The following is a 23,614-nucleotide window of genomic DNA, read 5'->3' on the forward strand; positions in this document are numbered from 1 at the left end:
GCCTCAACTCCAAGACGGAAGCGTCAGCAGCTGATCCAATGATAAACATTGGATCACGACATTTCAGTAACCTCATAATAACGAGAGGCAGAGAAATAGCGCTCCCTGGTGGCCACTGTTCAGAAGCACAGCGATCAGAATCGGCGCCGCTGCATGTTTTAACAGCAAGGCGAACAGCAAGGCGCCGAGGTGTTGTCTCTCCTTTATGTCTGGGACGCTGTCGTGTGTAGTCCTTCTTCTAAAGCCTGACGCTTCCTTGCCGTTTAGTGTCCTTCTTCTGTGTCTTTGGTAGTCCTTCTTCTAAGGTCTAACACTTCCGTGCCGTTTAGTGTCCTTCTTCTGTGTCGTTGGTAGTCCTTCTTCTACGGTCTGACGCTTCCGTGCCGTTTAGTGTCCTTCTTCTGTGTCGTTGGTAGTCCTTCTCCTGTGTCTGGGGCTGGCCGCTTCCTCTGGGTATTGTAGTCTCGGTGCCGATGCCTCTGCCCGGTGTGAGACCCCTCTGGAGGCTGAGATGAGGCTCCCTCCTCGGGTCGGGCTCCTCCGCCTGCTCCGGGCGGGCCTCAGCTCCAGGCCACTCACCTATGTGCAGGGTCAGAGCCCTGAGCCCCGGATCCGAGAGTATTTCTATTACATCGATCACCAAGGCCAGGTGAGCGCCGGCCTCACGCTTCAGGGTGATAGACTGGGCCCTCCCTCCCCAGTAGCCTGACAGACCCTCCCCCCCCCAGTAGCCTGACAGACCCTCCCCGAGTTCAAGCCTTCCTCCCCTCCTGTAGTATTTGAGACACTCTCCTTCTAAGCTGGCTTTCCTGTTAGGGCCAGAGGTTCCCTGCTCTCCTGCCTACCACCTGCTCCAGAACAGTTACATCCTCATTTTAGGTTAATTATTCCTCCACGGTCACCCACCAACACAAGGTTTAGGGGTTCCCTCTCTTAATCCCCATAGACGATAAAGATTGGAGTTCCCTCGTCGCCTTTAAGGGGACAGCTATACATATAAAGCACCCCCAGGTAGTGAACTTTCTTGTAATAATCTTAAATGAATGGGAATTTTAACCCAAATGAATACAATTGGTTAGACTTTGAAACACCTTTAAACAGAAAGCGTAACACTGCAGCAAAATAACACTCCACTCACTTTGTAAAAGATTTGGTTAGAATCTTCAGCACGCCAATTGCATTGAAAAAACCCAAAAGAGAATCCCACGGCTGGGCCAAAGGATTCATGCAACGGAATCACAAATAAGTGTTTGTCAGCCAGTGCTTTGAATGGGAAAAATAAGTTCAGATACTCTTTGAAATGAAGTAGAGGTGTGGCGAGTTGGTGGGACTAAGGCCAAGACCTGATAATACTTAATGGCTTTTATACCAGTTGTATCACATACCAAAACATGAGAAATTATTTTATACAAACAAAGCAGGTTAAGTCGTTACACAAAATGAAAGCCGAACGCAATGATATACTAACATTTCCTTGTTTCGTAATATTTGTAGCTTCTTAATGCCATACTGTTATTTGCCACAACATTATATATTCTTCAGAGTGCACACACACAAACAGAAAGAAGCAGACACACACACAAAGCATTCCACACATTTCCTTTAAAATAACTCCTGAGAGTGTCCCAATTCTCTTTTATTCACCCTTTACTTGCTCATGAAATCACCCACACACTAGCAGCCAAACAGAGATAAACAGACACTCACACAAGACTCCGGTGGGAATAAAGCCATTTTAGTCTCCTTACCCCCCATGGCTTTTTTAATTTCCACTAACAGTGGGTTGCCTCGATTCCTGTATTTGCATAAACGTAGACGACAGTGTTAATGTGATTGACAGCACAGGGCCAGAATGGACCCTGCTCTGTCAAACACAGCCTGACGGTGAACACCGGGACATAATTCAAATAAGCCCACAGTGAATAATTTAGTTGTGGCTCAGCTCAGGGCTACAGAAGGGCTTTGACTGTCAGACACAGATTCCACTCTGACAGTTAGTGTTCACTAGCACTAGCAGCCAATGAGCCTACCTTTCATGAGTACCGGTACAGAAGTGCCGGCATTCAGAGTGATAAAAATAAGAAGTGCCTGTACTCAGTACTTGCCCATTTAAAGCACTGTTGTCAGCAAGGAGCTCGTTTAATGAATGATACACACGATAGGACGGCAAACAGCAACCACACTTAGCAGTAGAAATTAGGTTACCAGTTGCCACAACCAAAATGTAAGTTCCACAAACATGAAAGTGACACGCCCACTTCCATAAACGCCCCCCCTTTTATTTCACAAAAGCATGTCCATACACTTCCGCCTATATTATTACATGTTACTTGTTAACATAGTCTTGGAGTTAGTATTACCCAGATCAATGGTGTTTATTACAATCACCCTAAGAAACCGAAAAGTTAAGTTAGCTGCAAAAGACTCAAACCTGTGAACTTCAGGTACTACAGTAGGAGCGCTGACTACTGAAGTATCTTACTCGCTGTATCTGCATACTAAGTGCATAGATGGGTTACGGAGTAAAGTAACGTGCTATACAGACCGGTGTGTATCCAGCTACTTTTCCTATCATCTGCCAAGAAAGCTGATGTTGTGAAGCACTTGCTGAGAAATGTGTGTGCAATCTTCCTGTTAAAGGTTTAAGTAGTCATAAGAGTATCTTAGAAGGTTTAATGTGGTCTCTGCACATCATTGCGTGTTACCTGTACATCACATGCTGGATTCATCATAATACTGTAAAGAGGATTTCAGATTTTTTAAGAGATCCTGGCACAGCCTACAGGTTGCAAGTTTCCATGGCGGATTAGATGCCTGCTGCAGATATATGATTTTATTATTCAACTTAGCTCACTGATCCATCCTGCAGCTTACGTTTTGTGCTATACAAATAGCCACTATTAGTCTTATTATCCACAAGCACCTGCACATGGATGACATGTTACTTTAGACTAAATATGTTGACTAGGCATGTAATGTTGCATATGAAGACCGGATATCTTACAGAAATCAATTGCTGCTGTCTACCTCTGTAATTCAGCTATCATCACACATTTTCTCATGAAATCTTTTGCATTTTTTTATTAGAATTGTGAATTGAATTTTGTTTCAATTAACTTAAAATTCTTGCAATACATGCACACAGGATAGAAGAAGTAGTAGTACATGAAATTCGATTTAATCTTTAAAACCAGAATAATATTAAATAAGTGATTAAACTTTTGAAATCTTCACAAGAAAAGTAAATTGTACTTACTGTGATCGTCCTCCGATTGCCTTTGTTTAGTGTCCTAAGTTCCTAAGCCACTGTTCATAGTCTTTCAGGGGACTTTACAGGGACTTATCCACGGCTCGGCCTCGCTGTGTCAATTAGCTCTAAACCCCTGTCGAGTTTTTCTTAGACATTCAAAGGATTTAGGGGAGGCCTTAATCAGCAGCCCAAAATTTGCACACTGTTAACACTACTAAATATTACACCGATTTATTTACTGAATCAAGCTAATTCTGTTGAGTTGATGCTAGTAAGGCACAAGTCCAATCCAGGGCCTTCTTGCAAGTTAAGATCCCCTGTTTTAAAAGGATGGGTTTCAGTAAAGTGTGGTATATAATAAAAATTCAGGACAGCAGCAAAGTAGATGTAAAATGGATGCTCTCCTATAGTTATAGAACCTGGAGTATGCTGTAACGGTGGCCATGTTCTTCAAGTTGACTCTATACTCAAATGGCAGGACTATGAATCTTGCGCGCAGTATCTGATTATCCTTAATCACCTTTAAGTGCTTGACTGTCCTGGCTATGTATGAGGATCAGGGGCTGGCCTTCATTTTAAAAATGTCTTGTAAAGCCATTTTAAGTTTATCTGCTTTTGCATGAGTTAGTAATAAGTAATAACATTTATGAATGATGCTTTACATGCTAAATCCCGCCCTTCAAATCAAACTCCAGGCATATCTGGCATCTTCGAGTATACTTTGGTAAAAGAAAGATACACCTGTATGTGGTACACTTCAATTTATCTAACACTAGTGAGAGCATTGCTGTATAGGCTTGGTGGCCATATGAAACCGTTGGTAACAGCTTTGCTCTTATAGCTTCTGCTGTGGGACCACGTAAAATGTATTTAATCAGTACAAGCCAAATGTCAGGCTTGAGTTTTTTTTGTGATGTACGTTATAGGAAGGTTACGTTTTTTGGTTTCTGTTAGTCAGAAAGTTGTATTTCTGTGTATGCGCTATTTTTAAGCTGGCGCTACCTCCAATATTGCCTAGATTTGTTCTTGTTCTTCCCAAAGATCATCCCTTTTGTTTTGTTTACACTGGCCCCTAATTTGGTGGTTAAATTACATATGTTTAATTGATCTGGTGCATGCTGCATACCAATTTTTGTCTTATCAAGGATGACCAAATCGCCTGCATGTTAAATGATCTGCAGCCTGTGAGGTCCAGTCCTAGGTAAAAATGTTTTCACTCTTGTTAGTGCCCCGCCAAGACTTTTTAAATTAGGTTTTATTATAGTACATATGCAGTAATCCATTAAGATATCTTATTGAACATTTGATCATCTGTAATAATGGATTCACCTTCATAGACGCTACAATTCTTCAAAATATTTACTTTACCGCTACAGCCCCAACCCCCCAAACTGGAAAACTTGTAGTTAAATATATCATTAGTTATTGCTAAGAATTCAGAGGCAGATTTACAAGTCCCTTGCGCCTCTTTTACGCCGCCGCTGCGTCACTTTTATGACGCAGTGGCGGCGCAATGCCAGCGCCATGCTGCGGGGTATTTACAACGCGACGCATCTGGGAGATGCATCACGTTGTAAAGCCCTGCACCACATGTAGGCGTTTGGGGGGGCATTCCAGCGCAGGAACGGCTCCTAAAAGTGGCTGGGTGAAATCTACAAGATTTCACTCAAGTAACTTTTAAGGCCATGCTGCGTCAAAACCCTCTGCCTGCTTGAAGCAGGCGTAAGGATTGACGCAGCATGTTAGGGATAGGGCACCCCCACGCCTTGCTGGAGCTGGGTCGCGCTTGCGACACAACTCCAGCAATGCGCCGCCTTTCAGACGGGGGATGCAACACACATCTGCCCATCCGTGCGCCACGGTGCGCCGCATCGTAAATGCGGCGCATATGTGGTGGCGCACGGGTGAGCAGATGCATCGCAACTCTTCTGGCGCATCCCTGCTGATTAGCAGAGATGCGCCAGAAGTAGTAAATCTGTCCCTCAGTTTTAAAGCATTGAGAAAATCAGAATGCAATGAAAGCTTTGTTGTCAGATAACCATTATCTCCTTCTATTGCACGTCTTTAGTATATATTAATAGTGTATTTTCTGTCGGTAATTAAGTAGGCTTAGCGCTCTCAAACAAATGGGGATTAACACAGTTGGGACACCTTGCGATAGAAATACTAGCAATGGGCCCCTTATAGCCTCACAGTTATCATACGTATTAGAAAGAGCGTTCTAAAGTCTCTCCCTTGCTAGGATGTTCTACAATCGATGGTCCTACAAGGATATGGATGGTAGGGCTTTCTTCGAAACGAAGTTCTGGCCTGTTTTCGTTTGAAATTTAAGTGCATTGATGTGAAGATCCAGCAGCACAAATGACTTGCCAGTAGGCAAGGAGTATCCAAAACTCGTAGTCATAGCAGACATAATCTCAGTCCAGTATGTCTTGATCTGTGGGCATTCCTACTAAATGTGTCTGAATTCCCACATCGCCGTTCATCCTCTTGAGCAGAGTGCACTGTTGTCGGATAGTGTTTATGGAGTTTAGCTGGTCTTAAATACTTGTTCTACTATACATGCTATGCTGTGAGAACATTTAGACAAATCTCTCTGTAAGATTTTCCATTGTTTCTCCTCAATGCCTTTATCTAGGACCCCGCTCCAATGCCCCCATATATGGATGATATATTAGGGGTGGGATCTGCCAACAAATGTTGAAGATTGTTGTAATTCGCCCTTTAGTTCTCCTGTATTTTTGAAATATTTTGCAAGTGGTGTTAAATCTCGAGTAGCAGCTACCTTAAAGCTCGGGAGCAATACCAAATGCTCAGTTGTGTTTAGTGAAAACGCTCATTTTCTTCCAGGGGTGGAATTTATTTTTTCAGGATTCACATGATAGTTTGTCAAGTTCCCAAAACAGTTTCCAGGGGTGTGGAATTTAATAAAATATCTACTTGTCCATAGGGCAGGTTGCTTCATAAATCTACTTGTCCTGTAACAAAATCCACTTGTCCCTTTGGTGCCATGTAGTGTGGCGACAAATTGGCAGCAATCTCATTATATAAGAGCTCTGATATAGCCTCTCTGAATATGCCAGGGGTCATACCATAGTAGTGTTTGAATACTTGCAATTCCCTTATGATGCCACGTTTCTGCAGATCTACATACTGGGGCTGAAGGTAGCGGCATGCAATAGTTACAGGGTTAGAATACCTTTTTGTGTCTATGCAAACCTACTAACTTGCATGTTTAAAGGGTGTTCAACAACTCTTCCCTAATCTTTTCCCAGGCTGAGAAATGTTGGAAATCTACTCCTGACAATGGCAGATGTAAACCTTCTTCCACAGTTGGGAAAAAAAGTGGTTGGAGGGAAAGTGAACTTGCAAAAACTCAGATTTTTGCATGAGCAAATCTACACATGCATATTTGGTCATGCTAAAATGCAGTTCACAAATATTTTCTAGGAGTAATATTTCTTTCCCTACTTCTGTAAATTTTTGGGAGTTCACGAAAACTGTATAGCTGCACTTAACGCAAAGACATACACCATGGGTGCACTTATGAGACTTTCATTAATAATTGGGCACTTAATTTGGTGTGGTGTTGACTATGACCTTTTGCATTTACTAAAATTCTCTCTCTCTCTGCATCGGCGGCTTCGCTGTGAGTGACAGCATTCTGCTCTTTCACAAGGAGCATATCGTCACACAAAGTAGTTTTGTTCAATGCCAGTAACTACTGTGGCAGTGTGCGCTTTTTGAGACCAAAAACAATTTTTGCTTTTGCCAATGTTTGTTATAATGGTGAGGGCCCGGCATCTCTCACACCAATAAGGTTTTACAAAAACCATGCCAAAACAATTCACACATTGACAAAACTAAAAAGCGGACCACCACTTTCAGCCCTACTGGCTTTGCCAATGCTTGTTTATATTGGTTTACTATAATCTTATTGAAACTGGTTACATTGATTTTCCATTATGAATATTTTTGGGAAATACTAGCATGCATCAACACATGTTACTAAATGATGCTGCAAAGAAATGGTACCTGATATTTTATAGTAGTTTAGCAAAATGTTTTTTTCCCTGCTCTCATTTTCTTATGAACATTTAATTTTAAAAACAAAGAATCATCCTCTTGGTTTCAAGCTTCTGCAAATATTTGCATCAAATCAGAGAGAATTCAGGGTGCATTATACATAGCCTCATATTGCTAAACTTTGGAAACGTGTAAAAATATTTATACTGGAACCAATCAGTAGTGCAGTCAGAGCTTACAACAATTACTTAGAGCACTCACTATAATAATAAAGGCGTTCAATTAATGAACCATAAATACAAGTATGAACAGCATTAATATATGAACAAAAATATTACCTTAACCGCGGCCAGTGCCCTTCCCTGATCCATAATGTGGTACAGAAAACCGGCCGCCAAAGGGTTTGTGCTGCATGGGGTTGGGCCTACATGTCCCAAGGACAAAATACACATGAAAACTTGTTGCCCTTGACCCCAACCAATATGTCCTGGGCATCGGGCTATAGGAGTTCCACATCCCTGAGTTTCTAAATAGTTATACAATTCCTTAGCTTCCACTTATCAAGAAAGTGTGTGAAATCAAGATTATAGTGGACAGGTCTATCGGGAGTGGGAAAAGTTTCAATAGAGAAGTGTCTAATGCGAGTGTCCCCAACTTTAAACATAGTATTAATGTGTGTTCGTAAGTAAGGATTTAGTGGTCTATGTGGTTTAGGGTTCGATATCAAGTTCCAAATTGTTTTCCCTGTGACCACTGTTCATGCATAACCAGTGTTTGTCAGATGCCCGGACCCGTCTGCAGTAGCACAAAGTTCGGAGGTCCTATAGTAATGCCCCAAATCCGGGAGAGCTAGGCCCCCTTTGATTTAGGGGATGTAGCAGTTTGTATGCCAGTCTGTGTCAGATAAATCACGATCTCATGGACTTTGCGTCCACAAAGAATGCCTTGTGAACCGTAAGTGGAGGTGCCTGAAACAAGTGTTGGACCCTCGTTCATTGTGGTAGTGTTAATTCCCACCCCCGCCCTCACACTACAAAAGGAAGAGAGGGGGTTCTTCGGCAGAGGTCTTCCTCTAAAGGAGATAGTAATTGCGGATAGTTAGCTTTGCAAAGGTTCTCTGAGTTTTGGAGTAAGATGGATGCCAAGGCATTTAATGGATTTGGTCATCAACGTAAATGGTGTTTTGAAGGCTAGGGCGTTTAGTCTTGTGATAAGGTAAGATTTAGTAATTTTTATATTTTGGTGTTCATTTGCCTTAAAGCTGCCTCCTCAAATCCCCTAAGTGGCGTTGCATCTGTTTTAAAGAAATGTCTGGGGATGTCAGGGAACGAAGGCATCATCAGCAAATGCTGTGATTTTTGTGTTCGTCTTGGAAAAAGGGGGTACCTTTATGCCTCTATTTACTCTAATTATCACTCCAAAAGACCTGATGCTAAGGGCAGAGCAGAGAGCATGACAACCTGACGTGCCCCCACCCCTGGTCAAAGGTCACAAGAACCTCCCATTCACACTGATTCTTGATGTAGGTTTTCTTTTTTTCTTTTTTTTTCTTTTTTTTATTGAGCATGTTCGAAAATTACAAAATTAAGCACATATTGCATTACAAGTATTAGAAAGCACAGACTTTGAGTTTCATGATATAGAGTAAATATATATACATACAAGTTGTGACAAGTCTATTAATAGTCTATAATAATAATGAGTGGAAAGAAATTGTAAAAATACATTACAGTTCTAAAGTCTTTATGGCCATAGTACATATATCAATCTGGCCTGAACAATTTTAAGTCTTAGTCTCTCTGTTGTTCATACCAGCTAGCAACTGCGGACCAGACCAATTCCCCATATGATCTAGATTTTTTCCCTCTAGTTTTATCCCTCTAGTTTTATAGATGGCCATTTCTTGTTTATATGTTGCTAATACAAACCAATCCCTGAAATGATGTAGGTTTTCAATATCCTGCCATCACTACGGCAATGAAGGTCGAGACAAAGCATTTGAGGGTTTTTTACTAGGTGGTGCCAGTCAAAGACTTTCTCTGCCTCAGGAGATGCTAGAATCACTGGTACAGAGTTCTCTTTAGCCTTTTCAACCAAATGTTCTGTTGTCCGAATATTATTATGGGTCTTTCTACCTAGTCTATAGGATGGATGTGTATAGAAAGTAATGGTTTTATCGTTGCAGCAAATATTTGAATGCACAGCTTGGCATCTAGAGTCAATAGCGGAATGGACCGGTAGGAGGCACAACGAGTACCGAGTTTGTCCTGGTTTTAGAATTAGGAAATGTGAGCTTCACTCATTATGTGAATGACTCTCCTGTTTTGAACAGTTTGCTGTAAAACCGTCACCGCCTGGTGCTTTATGTATTTTAAACGCATTTAATAGCTGCTGACACTCCCTCTTCTGAAATGGGAGCTCCAAGAATCTCTTATTGCTCACTAGTGAGTTATGTAAGATTGGTGATCCATAAATAGTCCACTTTGTTTTTCTCTGGGTGTGGATCTCGCGTATAGAGGGTATTGTAGAATGCTGAAAGCTTCTGGTTTATCATCTTCAATCTCATCTAATCGCCCAAACGGGCTCTGGATGTCTCCTGTATAGTTATGCTCTAGTTTATGTCTGAGTCGTCTGGCTATCTATGTATATATTTTATTCCCCTGATCATACATGTTTAGAATAGTTTGGCTTATGCTCCTCTTCAGTCTGGGAGAGACCTCTTTCAAGGAGTGTTCGCTGTGTGTTTCGGTTTTATTATGTTGGCTAATACATCAGTACATTTGCCCCATATGGCTGATCTAAAAGTGTCTAATGCATATGCTATGACTGTGTCTTCTGGGGGCTTTAAAGCATTTAAGAATGTGTTCTTTTAGTTCTCTTTTCAATACAGGGTCTCTGAATATCACATAATAAAATATCACTCTCCAGGGAGTGATCTATTGTTCGCCGACTGGGAGTTCTTTATTGGGGATTGGTCTGAAATATTTATCAGGCACATTAAGGGTGTGAGGATGTAAATTACAAGAGTGTAGTCGATTCTGGAGTATGTTCTATGGGTACATGAAAGTCTGCTTCATTTATATGTTCTCACCATAGTTCACTCTATCCCATATCATTCAACAGAAGTTTTTATTTTTTGGAAAAAGGGCCTGAGTAATGTGATGCATTCCCCTATCCAGGGTTTTTTATTTTTTTATTTTTTTTTAGAGTTTTCTATAGTGCAAACCAGACCCAAGATAGGGTAACAGAGCGCTTTGAAAAGTGAGCAGGGAAATAAAAGGACATTTGTTATCAACAACACCGATCAAAACAAACGCAAAATAAGTAACAAGTACATAATAAAGTTTGGGGGATAAAGGCAGAGTAGAGAACAGCTCTGCGATAGGGAGTCAAATCGTGAATGAAGAAGTCTTATCTTTGAGATGGAGTTTGAAGCTGGTTTGGTAAGTGTCGGAATTTATGGTAGGAATGATTTAGCTTCCTTTTTGAGGAGGAACGTTGAGGTGATTTTTCTGTTGAATGGCGGAAGTGAGTTCCAGATTCTTGGCGCCGCTCCAGAAAATGCTATGTTGGAGGTTTTAGTCTTGTTGAACCTTGCGGGTTTCAGGAGTAGGTTATCTGTGCTCCTGGAATGTCTGTTTCCCCCAGATACAGTAAGTTTTTTGGCCAGGAACTGCGGGGTATTGTGGTGTAATGCCTTATGAGTAATACAAGCGATCTTTAAGTGAATACGGGCTTCATAGGGTAGCCAGTTGAGTGCCTTCAGGTGTGGCAATATGTGATCGAATTTCCTTGATCCTGAAATGAGTCTAGCTGCGGCGTTGAGACAGGCTTTTAGATGTGCGGTAGAGGTTTTGGGAAGCCCAGAGAGGGTGGAGCAACCGTACTCCAGTTTTGAGGTCAGGGATCTCAATAAAAGGCTTCATTTTTCTTAGATAATTGAGGTGAAAGTGGGCATTTTTAGCCATCAAGTTAATGTGAGCTTGCATGTTAAGATTCTTATCCAGTGTGACCCCTGGCGATATTGTGGAGTCCTTCAACATTGGGGTGCAATTCAAGACAGTGGTCATTTTGGTCCATTCCTTATTTCTTGGGAGTTATTGGGGGGGGGAGATTAAGAGAATTTCAGTTTTATGTACATTTAACTTGAGGAAGTTGGTCATTAGCCATTGTACGTTTTTTTCAAGAGCTAAATTCATTAACTTTATCTCTTCAATGGAGGTGAGTTTGATGTAAAGTTGGGTGTCGTCCGCGTATATGTGGTAGGAGATGCTTGCCTGCTGTAGTAGATCAGTGAGTGGTTCAACATATAAATTGAATAGAGTGGGAGACAAGGTAGAGCCTTGAGGTACTCCAAGTAGGTTAGGAGAGGATAGAGAAAGGATCTTGTTGGTCACGAATGATTGTATTCTATTTTCCAGAAAGGATTTGAACCATAGAAGGACTGTGCCAGAAAAGCCCATCCTGTCTTCTAGTCTTCTTAGCAGTTTGTCGTGGTTGACCGTATCGAAGGCTGAAGAGAGGTCAAGCCAGACTAGCAGGCATGTTTCATTGCAGTCAAGAGCTGAGAGGGCGTCGTCTACTATATGTAGGATGGCTGTTTCAGTGCTATGGCCAGGTCTGAAGCCCGATTGGTGTATGCTCAGTAAATTAAAATTTGTGATGTGTGAGTTCAGTTGTTGTTGAACACATTTTTCCAGAACCTTTGCTAGCATAGGGATGTTAGTTATTGGTCGGAAGTTTTTGGGATCGGAGTTGCTAGCTGTCGTTTTTTTTAGGATAGGAGTAACTTGACCAGATTTTAGGCAGTCAGGGATGTGACCTTGTGAGAGCGAGTCATTTATGATCTTGGTCCAGAGAGGGGCTATGCTATGATAGATGTGGGGTGGCCACTTTGCTGGGACAGTGTTGTTGAAGTGGTTGTTGAGTTTAGTAGTTGTCAGAATTTTGATAATATCATCGATATCATAACATTTGAAGTTGGACCAGTTAGAATTGTTTTTGGGAAGAGATCGCTTATTTAGTACCAAGTTATTAGCATGACTGATCTTAGGGGTGGCTAAGTTGGTCGCAGCCATTTTGAGTTCATGTTGGAGGGAATTTGTTTTTGCCGTGAAGAATGAGTAAAATTCGTCACTAATTAACTGTGAGGCTGATGTTAAGAGTGAAGATTTGGCCAGTTTGTTCGATTGTTGAGTCAGAATTTCGAAGAGCTTTTTAGGTCTATTTTTTAGCATTATCTAGTTCTGATTTGAAGAAGTCTTATATTGATCTTAGAATACTTTTATTGTATGATTTTCTTGCTTTTCGAAGTAGTTTCAACGGGGTGGGGGGAGGGGTGAAGCCTTCATTTCCGATCCGTTAATCTGAGTTTGCGTCTCTCCTCGTTCAGGGCCTCACCGAACCATGGGTTTTTGTCCTTGTCAGGTATTCTTTTGAGTTTTGGCGGTGCGGCTTGGTTGAATATTTTGGTCATCGTGGAGTTATAGTGATCAGTGAGGGCAGTGACGTCACCTATGTTGTTGGGGGGGGGGGGATACGAGCCTGCTCACATTGTGAGGCTGGCTTGATCCAGTTGATGTTCTTAGTGTCTCTTATCCATTGTTTAGGTTTAATTTGTTGTGGGAGGATTTTCTTGTTCCAAGAGGGGGTTTGGAATGTGATAATGTGATGGTCTGACCAGTCACAAGGGGTAATCGAGATCGATTCAATAGTATTTAGTTTGGAGATGAGTCAGTCTAGCGTGGCACCTTTTGAGTGAGTGGGCTCTGAGATAGCTTGGACCAGGGAGTGGTCAGCAAGGACGGTTTTAAGGGTGTTGACCTGCTTGTCCAGTTTGTTCTCCCAGTGGAGATTGAAATCACCCAGGAAAATGTCATTCGAGTGAGGGGACGAGTTTGCTGTGATGATTTCCATAAGTTGTTCCGTGAAAGTTATGTTTTGCTCAGGAGGATGGTAGAATATATGTAATTTGAGGGGGTGGTTACTAGGTGAGTTCACAGAGATCTCAAGGTATTCACAGACGTCCTCGGGTTCCGTGTGAAATTTTGAGACGGTGAGGACAGAACGATGTATGCAGGCTAAGCCTCCGCCTATTTTGTGAGGTCTGTCTAGTCTAATGATGTTGAAGTCTAGGGGGACCAGAAGGTCAAGGCATGGAGAGGATGATTCCTTGAGCCATATTTCCGTGAGGATAATTATGTCCATATTCATGCTAAGGATGAGGTCAGCAACGTCACAGGTATGTTTAGGGGCTGAACGGCAATTTAGTAGAAGGCAGGAAATCTGGTTTGGGGGATTCTTTGGACTAGGCTCCTGGTTATCTTGGATTGGGGTTATAGAGTGAAGATTATTCCGGTTTATTCCTCTATGGATAGCATGTGAGATTCTGCAAGGGTTGATGGAGACTAGGTATCCAGAATATGGTCTGATGGAAGTTCGTACAGCCATAACAGAGATTGCAGTTCCTGGTCCGTAATAGAGTTGGAGAGATTGCCCGTGAACAGAAATCGATTGTCTAGAGGCAGGGGGATAGTTTTTCCACGTTGTCAGCTGTCTTTAGCGAATATTGGAGATATTTAAGTGTAGTAAGCGCTTTTTCCGCAAGTTGTAGGATGGTTTTGATTTCAAGGATAACGTTTTGAAGGTTTCTAGATGTGCGTTAAGAGGTCTTGAGACAGTCTTCTATCTGTAGAGGCTGTGTGGAGGACAGGAAGTGGGGGGTAAAGGGAGTAGTATTAAAGTTGTTTCTCATGGTAGTTCTAGTTGAGGATGATACTGAAGTGCGAACTAGAGGGGGCAAGTTGTTTATCTTTCTTTCACTGAGTGTGGGTACATGGCTGGGTCGAATTTCTTCCAGAGAGGGAAGGGAGGTGTGGGTAGAAGTAGTAGGGTCCCTAGAAGTGTTGCGAGAGAATGATGATGATAGCGGTATAGTGTGTGCTGAGGAGGGAGAATTGTTACCTCTTTCCTCGATTCTAGGTGAAGGGTGTGGTCGGTTTTCATCCAAAGAAGAATGGGCAGTGGGGGTAGTAGTAGGGCGCTAAACGTGCTGCATGATGTTAAGGATGTTGAGGGTGTCTGTGCAGTACCTGAAGAGGAGATGAAGTTGTTGCTTTTATCACCACTTAGGAGTGATAGGGGTCGATCTTCTATCAGAGTGGGAGGAGTGGAGGGGGTAGTGTTAAGTTCCCGAGCAGTGTTACTTGCGGTCGCTGGAGTTGTCCGTGCAGTATGTGGAAAGGAAGGAAAGTTGGCATTGTCTCTTTCTTCACTATCTTCCTATGGACTGCAGGAAGAGTGTGGTGCACGCATTTGTCACCTCCCAACTTGAATATGCGAACAGTCTTTACAATGGACTTCCGGAGTACTTACTCAGAAGACTGCAGATTATTTAGAACGCAGCAGCTAGGCTTGTGCGGAACTTTCCAATGCGTCTCCACATAACCCCCCATCTGATCAGTCTTCACTGGTTACCAGTGAAAAGAAGAGTAGAGTACAATGCCCTTACTTTGGCTTACAGAGCAATGAACAACATTGGTCCGCAAAATCTGAGGCGAAGGTTTGTAAAATACAGCAACAAGAGAGCACTCAGATCTAATGACTAGAACTTTCTGGTCATCCCACGGTTTTGAAAGGCCAGGACTGGAGGCCGTTCGTTCTCGGTTAAAACTGCCACTCTGTGGAATACGGGAAACTACCTTTACAAAGCAACTTTTACAACGCACTACCATTACAACAAAACTTTTACAACGCAACATCCATTACATCGCATGCCATTACAACGCATGACACTACAATGCATGTCATTCCAACGCATACCATTCAACGCTTAACATTACAACGCATAGTACCCTTACACTATCCAACACTTACCCTACTGTTGCACCCCCTGGAGTTAGAATAGTAATTTTTACCCCTACACTATCCAACACTTACTCTACTGTTACACCCCCCTGGAGTTAGAATAGTTATTTTTACCCCTACACAATCCAACACTTACCCTACTGTTGCACCCCCCTGGAGTTAGAATAGTAATTTTTACCCCAACAATATCCAATACTTACCATACATGCAATGTAGTGTTATGCGTTGTAATGGTATGCGTTGTAAAGGTAGTATGCGTTGTAATGGAATGCGTTGTAAAGGTAGTTTTTAAAAATTCGTTGTAATGGCATGCGTTGTAATGGAATGCGTTGTAATGGATGTTGCGTTGTAAAAAATGCGTTGTAAAGGTATGCGTTGTAAAAGTATGTGTTGTAACGTCATACATCCGTGGAATACCATGCCGGAATACCTAAGGAAGATCCACTCTGAACAAACTTTCAGGAGAGCATTAAAAACATGGCCATTTGCTCTTACCTAACTCTTCACCACCGGTTTCCCATGCCTATGTCAAATAGCACTACTAGCGCGGGGACACCTCTGTAGGAAGTTGCAGCGCGCTTTATAAGCTACCTATTATTATTATTATTATTACTGTATTGAAATCGAATGTGATTATTCCATAACCTTATGCAAAATTTCATAGTGTATCGAGAAATGCTGTAAGAAGGACATCTTGATCTGTGTTTAGGGCATACGTTGTAGCCATTTGTGATCTGTCTGCCTTGTGTGTTTTGCTGTTCACCCTATGTGGGATGGGTATGCCCAGACATGGGTCTCGTGCTCACTACGCCACTGGAGTCAAGCTATCCTGGCTGAAGACGGCTGATAGCCAGAAACCGGTCCTAGGATGCTTGATTCCGGTCCAGGGAAGACATGTCTTGGCAGGTCGGTCTGGACTGTTCCCATGAGGCACAGGGTCAATACTGATTTGCATATGGCCATGTCTGAACTGGGGTGGCTTGGTGAGCAAAATAACGATGGACTAAATCCAGATCTGTGACTGGGGGTGAATGTTTTGCCATTGTGCAACATTCCGTCCATCATCTTGTGTGTTTTGCTGGTGTTTAACTGGCAAGTCTCTGTCCCACTTCCTCGTAATATGGCCAGGGTTATTCTCTATTCACTTGTGGCCACATGTAAGGAATGCTTACTAGTAGGCCTCACTCAAGAGTCCACTCCGACTCTTAGAAAACAGTCAAAAATGTCTGTGGTTCTGCAGCACCTTCAGTAGCAGGGCCCGGCAGGCCCGTATCAAGTCGTACCCACTCCAGCAGAGAGGAAATTATCAGCGCCTTAGCGGGGGCCCCAACTGCGTTGTTTTTGGCTTCCATCAACGCTGTAAGTTCAGAAGTCTCCAAACGGGAGGAGGGTGGGGGGGGATTTCTGATCCTGGTGCTCCCTATCTGGTCACAGAGATGAGGTGAAGTCCTCCGGAGTCCTTGGTAACGGTCAGCGATTGATTTGGACCTGCAGCTTTAGTTTTCCAGGCAAAGGCTTGAACGTTACAGTCCCTGGTACCGACAGCCCCTTCTGGCATACGGGTTTGCCACAGTACCTGCTGCCAAGGTGTTGGTCTTCACTGCACAGCCACCTATAGTACGCCAGCCCCTTCTGGCATACGGGGTTGCCACTAAGGGAAGCACAGGTCTTGGCGCTTTGTCTTCAGCAATTACCTCCACTGTGGTCCCTCCTTGCATACAGGGTCATCGCAACGAGGCAGTATGGGTTTTGTGCTCCTTGCACTGCACTTGATTCACGCCTAAGTTCACGGTGGCTCTCTCCTGACAGGGGTCGGCAAATTGCTTTTGTACTGGGCAATGACCCGTTTAGTGCACACCTCACAGCGGAAGTCCTCACAGAAGGGGTCCCCACTCGACTTCGCTCCCTTCTACACTCTCCTCTTCCTCATACTGGTCTTGGCAAGCAGAAGGGCTTTGCTGTAGGGCAGGTGGCCTTGGTTTCTCTGGGTAATGTCGCCTCACCCAGCAAGGAGACTAACAGGCCTTGGCCCCTAGTCTTGGTCACAGGTAGAAATCTTGCGCGGCTTCCCCTCCCACACAGGCAATCTGGCTGCGTGGAAGATGACACATTTTTGAGGGTCTCAACCTCCCCTTTTTATAGTAAATTTCCAGACATCAAATGTCATTTAGGGTCTTTGAAGTTTTAAGTCAGGGTTCTGCTTCTTTAGAAATACACCCTTCTTTCCTCTCTTCTTCCTCTTGAAAGGCTGTCTGTCACAGCAGGAGAGACTCTGAAACTAAGTTAAGCACACAGCTGTGAAATGTTTAAAAAGGTGACTGAGCCTGTAGGCCTCACTCCATTAACACAGGTTAAAAGGGACCTGTTCACTCCTACTGATCATTGCACAGTATGCTGCCACCAGAGCGCTTGTGATGCTTAACTCCTGGTGAAGGCGATAGCATTACCCCACTATGAGGGTAGCTCTTTGGGCGACCTCCCAGTCCAACAAGACCACAATCTATGAGACAGGCCTTTATCATGGCACACACACATGATCCATGTTTGCCTGTGACAACAAAATAAGCATTAGGGATCCAGTCAATAGTACAATTGGGCGCTCAGGGCAGGGGTACCCGTCCATTACCATGCAGAGGATTTTTTTCTGTCCCAATAGTCTTTTTAATAGGATGTATAGAACTGTGTGCAGTCTGGTTCCAAAAAAGGATCAACACTTATTTAGGTGAGTCCTGAATCCGCTTCAGCCATGTGTTTGTCTGTTAAAAGCATGCATAATGTAACACTGACAGACATATAGTAGAAACGCAACAACACAGGCCCTCTTAGTCCCTCAAATATGCTCAATAAACAATTAATTCCAATTCCATTGACTTTAAACTAGAAGTAATCCAGATTGGTGTTGAAGACGTGGTTGTTACTCCAGGGCAAGGTATTAGCAGGGTCCTTTGCATCTGAACTGTGTCAGGTGTCACAGATGTTCTTTGACAGAGTATGAGGAGAACATGCTCTGCTCTTCAGAACGTGCATGAGCCAGTACACAAGGAAATGCTAGACGAAGAATTAAATGCTAAAGGAAGGGGCAATGGTAGTGATAAAGAAAAGAGAAAGGAAGAAAGTCTCAGTTTTATTATGTACTATCTCTCTAAGTACAGGTCTTTCGGAATATGGTATCCACTATCAGGCATTTAAAGGCACACAACAATGTAAATGAGACACAGATATCCATAACTCAGTTAAGGGGGATATCAATTCACACACAATACATTTATAGAAAAACTAGCAGCCCGTCCCGACGTTGTCCGGGTATGAAATAGAATGTGTATAATGTGTGTATTTGGCAAGGGCAATTTATTTTAAAATCTCGCTGTAGACAACATTTTTTGTTTCATTAGAATAGGGACAGAGAAGGCCCAGCTGCAGCCCTGGTTGATGTTAACAGGCGCGTGTAATTGGTGTAGTGATCCGCCGCCTGAGCCCGGCTACAGCCCTGGTTGTTGTTGGCAGGCGCGTGTAATGTTGTTGAATGAGAGAGTTATCAGCCGCGGGTAAATCCGTTTAATGAGAGAGTTGAGTGACAGCGAGCAGGAGAGGCTGCAGTAATTGTCCCCGCAGACACGCTCATTTGCGTGTTCCCCCGCTTGAGGCCTAGATGCAGGCCTGTTTGATGTTAGCAGGTGCGTGTTCCCCCACTTGAGGCCCAGCTGCAGCCCTGGTTGATGTTATCAGGCGCGTGTAATTAGTGTACTGATCCGCCGCCTGAGCCCGGCTAGAGCCCTGGTTGATGGTAGCAGGCGCGTGTAATTTCGTTGAATGAGAGAGTTCAGGAACAGCGAGCAAGAGAGGCTGCAGTAATGTTACTTACCAGGCCTCCAGGTGAACGCGTTTGTCACGCCCCCAGCACATGGCCACAGCAGACGATCTTCTGATTAATGTACGACCCACATGGCATGAAGGGCGGAACGTAGCACACGCCCCCAGCGTTTCTCACGCCCCCAGCGTGCCCCTTGATGCGGCGCAATTGCGTTCCCATGGCATGAAGGCCGTACACACGCCCCCAGCGTTTCTCATGCCCCCAGTGTGTCACGCCCACAGTGTGACCCTTGATGCTGCGCAGCAACGTAATTGGCGCTTGTATGTACGACTCACATGGCATGAAGGGCGGACACCCCCCCAGCGTTTGTCACGCCCCTTGCACACGCCCACAGCCCACGATGTGATAGCCATACCACATGCCCCCAGCGTTAGTCACACCCCCAGCCCACGCCCACAGCACAACGCAGACACGCCCACAAGGGACTACTTTGCTGGCACGGTTCTTTTACCTTTTAAATGTATAGAGGAGTTGGCCTAACGGCTAAGGCGCTCGACCTCGGACCTGGGGATCTGGGTTCGAGTGTTGGTAACAACCCCAAACATCCTGTGATTCTGGGCAAATCACTTAATCTCCCCGTGCCTAACAAAAATGAATGTGTGTCCTCATGTAACGTAACTGGTGCTATGTAAAGTGCTCTGATACTTGATTCAGTTCGGGTCAAGTTTGTGCTATATAAAACTCTGCAAAAAAATAATAAATAAATAAATAACTATGGTGGCCGTCTGCATAGCCTATGTCCTTCTGCTGCAACTGCCCTTTCCAACGCTGTAGTGGGTGTTGTGATTGGTGCTGTGGTTACTGAGATTATCCGCCTCAAAGGTTTGGGCTCTCTCTTTATAATATTAGTATGGATAGTGGAAGACATTTTTTTTTTATCTGTGAGGGGGTGCCCTCTTGATAGGTAAAAACAAGGAGTCAGGTCCTGGGACATGTAGTTGGTTGGACCATAGGTAACAGGTATACAAACACAATTTACCAACTACACACTTCTCTAGGTCCTCTGAGGAAAAAACCAAGTGATACTCCTAGGTTAATTGGGTATATCTCATTCGTACCCTTTTATTTTATTATTTTAAGTTTTTTCTTTTATTTCATGTATGAAAAGGACACTTAACGTTTTCGTTCATTTACAAACACAATACATTTCTACAACATAAATACGCCATTTATATATACACAAATATATTTTGATATATACACAATCATTTTGAACAGTATATTTTACTGCTCGTATTTTTTTTGAAAAGACACAAGTCACGCTCTGAACTCAAGGTTCAAATAAACAACAACCAAATGCAACAAGAATTTCAATAAACCATAAATTAATTCTTTGGTCTATTAGGCAATTTGATGTCTATTTCCTCTATGTGCCGATGTGTTTCAAACCCGATGTTTTCAATTGTCAGGTTCTCCTCAGGGCTCTGTCTTTAAAGTTTATCTGTTTTCCAGCTGTCGCCGGTCCGCAAGTATTATTTTGCACGTGACTGGGTTCCTTAATCTTGTTACCTTAAAGTGTCAGTTTGTTGTTCTTATAGTTTCCCCTTTTTTGTCCTGTTTTTGAGAATAATACTTCTCCTTGTCGTTTATTCACAGTCTGATATATTTTCGATCTCCCTCGTGTACTGCAACCACTTCATTTGTTGAATCCCCAGGCGGCTACTCTCCTTCTCGGCCAAAGTACCATTTCTTGATTTGGCGGCGATCCGGTGACTGCTTAGTCAATCTGTGGATCATCCAGAGACAGAGCCCTGAGGAAAACCTGACAATTGAAAACATCGGGTTTGAAACGCGTCGGCACATAGAGGAAATAGACATCAAATTGCCTAATAGACCAAAGAATTAATTTATGGTTTATTGAAATTCTTGTTGCATTTGGTTGTTGTTTATTTGAACCTTGAGTCCAGATCGTGACTTGTGTCTTTTCAAAAAAAATACGAGCAGTAAAATATACTGTTCAAAATGATTGTGTATATATAGTCTAGTCTGGATATTTGTATTGCGCAACATATCACTTCCCGAGGGAGTCTCATAGCGCATGCGGACAGTCCCAGAAGAAAAAGGTAGGTCTAGAATGGAATTCTTAACTGAAGAGCCATGTTTTCAGTTTTTTTCGAAAGCACATGAGTTCAGTAGTTGTGCGAATGTCTAGGGGGAGTTTGTTCCATAGAGATGGCGCCATAAAGGAAAAGGCGCGTCCGCCATTTCTAGCAGTTAGGACTCTCAGTGGCGTAAGTTGTGACTTGGAACTTGATCTCAGTTGTCGGCCAGGCTGGTACCATGTCAGTTTTTGACTCCAGTATTTTGGTCCTGAGCCATACATGTGTTTATGTACCAAGCACATGATTTTAAAAATGGCTCTTTTTTTAACAGGGAGCCAATGTAGACTTTTTAGGCATTGCATAGAGGGGGATCGTCTGGGTAGACCCAGGATCAGGCGAGCAGCAGTGTTTTGCACTACTTGCAATTTCCTAATATGGCACTCATTTATGGCAAGAAGAAGAGAGTTACCATAGTCTAGCCTATTTACTATGAGGCCCTGAACGAAAGTTCTGCGTGCTTCTGCTGATACCCATTTGAAAACCTTACGTAGACTCCTCATGATTCCAAAACAGTTGCCTACAGTGTGATTTACATGGTCTTTCATAGATAATTTGTTGTCCATACGAAATCCTAGGTTACGGACTGATTCTTTTGGGACGGGGCACTCCCCTAGTTCCGGGGGCGCATATATTTGTGTATATATAAATGGCGTATTTATGTTGTAGAAATGTATTGTGTTTGTAAATGAACGAAAACGTTAAGTGTCCTTTTCATACATGAAATAAAAGAAAAAACTTAAAATAATAAAATAAAAGGGTACGAATGAGATATACCCAATTAACCTAGGAGTATCACTTTTCCTCAAAGTGGAGGACCTAGAGAAGTGTGTAGTTGGTAAATTGTGTTTGTATACCTCTTGATAGGTAAAAGCACAGTTCTGAGAGAATCTCTGATCAACAGCACAAACAGGAGGCAATCCCCTGAGAGGTGCGTGTTGAGTTCTAGCAATTAATTTTAGTTTTCATCACTTATCCCTCCAATGTATTCCTAGCTCTGTCTGAGGAATTTTGTTGGGAACACATCAGAGAACTGAAGGTCTTCAGTTACACAGATGGATTAAAAAGATGCCCAGCAAAGAGCTCCCTCGTGGAGCCCATTGGGCATTGCAGCACCTGCCTAACAGAAGCACTGCCTAATGATGAATCATGACACTTTGGTGGGTGAGGGCTTATGCATCCTAAAAAGGATGCTCTGTGGCTTATTACGAATCTGAGGGCCTGAGTAGGATCTGCTATGTACACCTATCTTTGAAACTGCACAACATTGTTAGGGTGTGTGTGTGCTGTGCTGGACTGTGTTGGACCGTTATTTCCTCTCAAACCCTTAATTGTTTTGGGCCATTTATATGGTGCCAAAAGCTCAGAGCGAGACGGTCCTAAACTTCGTAGCCAGCGAGGTCGCCTCGCTGGTTGAATTGATTTGCAGCCTCACCCTAGTCCAAAGTTTTTCAGACTTAGTCACTTTTTGGATATCAAAATCCTCCAGTCAAGCTAGTCTGGGTGCAGTAGCCAAGCAGATTTCCATGATGCTAAATACCTTTGCGGAAAGGTCCAGATGAATCAGTTATCTATGCAGCAGAAAGCTCTGAAAAGGAAGAAACCAGTTTTTGCCCACCTTAGGCACACTTTAGCACTTTAGGACCTTGTCCCTGTCCTACAGAGGTCAAACAGCTAACTCTCAACTTTTTCAAAGTTCTGGAAAAATTCATATTGGCCACTTTTGCAGCCCCTGTTCCTTAGGGCAGGCTTCTAGCCACCAGGGCTCTCTCTAACCAGTTCTCTTTCCAGGTCCAGTCCTCAGTGGTCAATGGGCCTATTTGGGATCAGAAGTCCTTCTTTTGAGTCCCTGAAACAGGTAATAGGAGGCCAACCACTTGACCGTTGGAGAGATGTTCCAGACTCTGGGTACCTGCAGGAGTTAGGAAACCCTGAGTTCTGGTATGATAACCTGTTCTTTCAGTAGGAGTTATCTTCTTCAGGTGGGGTCTTCCCAGACCTTGGAATATCCTGTAGTGGTGGTGGTGCCACATTTATCCTGTGCACTATTTAGTGACTGGAGAAATTCTACCATCCAGTCAGCTATTTTCTCGTACCCCATGCCGTGCACCTTTTTTTGCTGCTTTTCCACTTTACCTTACTGTACAATTACCCAGAAACTCCTTCTTAAGGATGATGAAACGAAGCTGCCACCAAGCAGGTCTCACTTAAGCCTCTAAGCTGCTCAGCTTCGTATGTACTTCCTCACACCCAATGGTGCAGAACCAGTTTTCCCTTCTACGGTGACTGGTGACTGCCCATCCTGCAAATTCCTTGGAATGAACAGTAGAGGCCCTCCTTGACATCTGAAGACAAAAGACGTAGTGTAAAACCTGCCGGTTTTTGTGCTACCCTGCATAAGTAATCCCTGCTACGTGGCCAGCAGTTAACACCCATTGGCCCTTTCTGGGCTCAGAGGCAGGCTATGTTCCCCTAAACCAGTGTTGTTAACTCTCCTGGCCA

General features: G+C 43.3%; 1 protein-coding gene across 1 annotated transcript in view; it reads left to right on the top strand.

Annotated features, from left to right (window-relative positions):
• Window positions 1-420: 420 nt before the first annotated feature.
• The window catches only part of C4_1H8orf82 (chromosome 4_1 C8orf82 homolog), a 235,248-nt gene continuing 212,054 nt past the window's right edge, over window positions 421-23,614 (top strand). Inside the window, exon 1 of the mRNA XM_078685522.1 lies at window positions 421-649. Within this exon, the coding sequence (XP_078541648.1) occupies window positions 512-649 (138 nt within the window). The 5' untranslated portion in view covers window positions 421-511. The remainder of the gene's footprint in view (window positions 650-23,614) is intronic.

Source organism: Lissotriton helveticus, chromosome 4_1, assembly GCF_964261635.1.
Source record: "Lissotriton helveticus chromosome 4_1, aLisHel1.1, whole genome shotgun sequence".
Taxonomy (NCBI): Eukaryota; Metazoa; Chordata; class Amphibia; order Caudata; family Salamandridae; genus Lissotriton; species Lissotriton helveticus.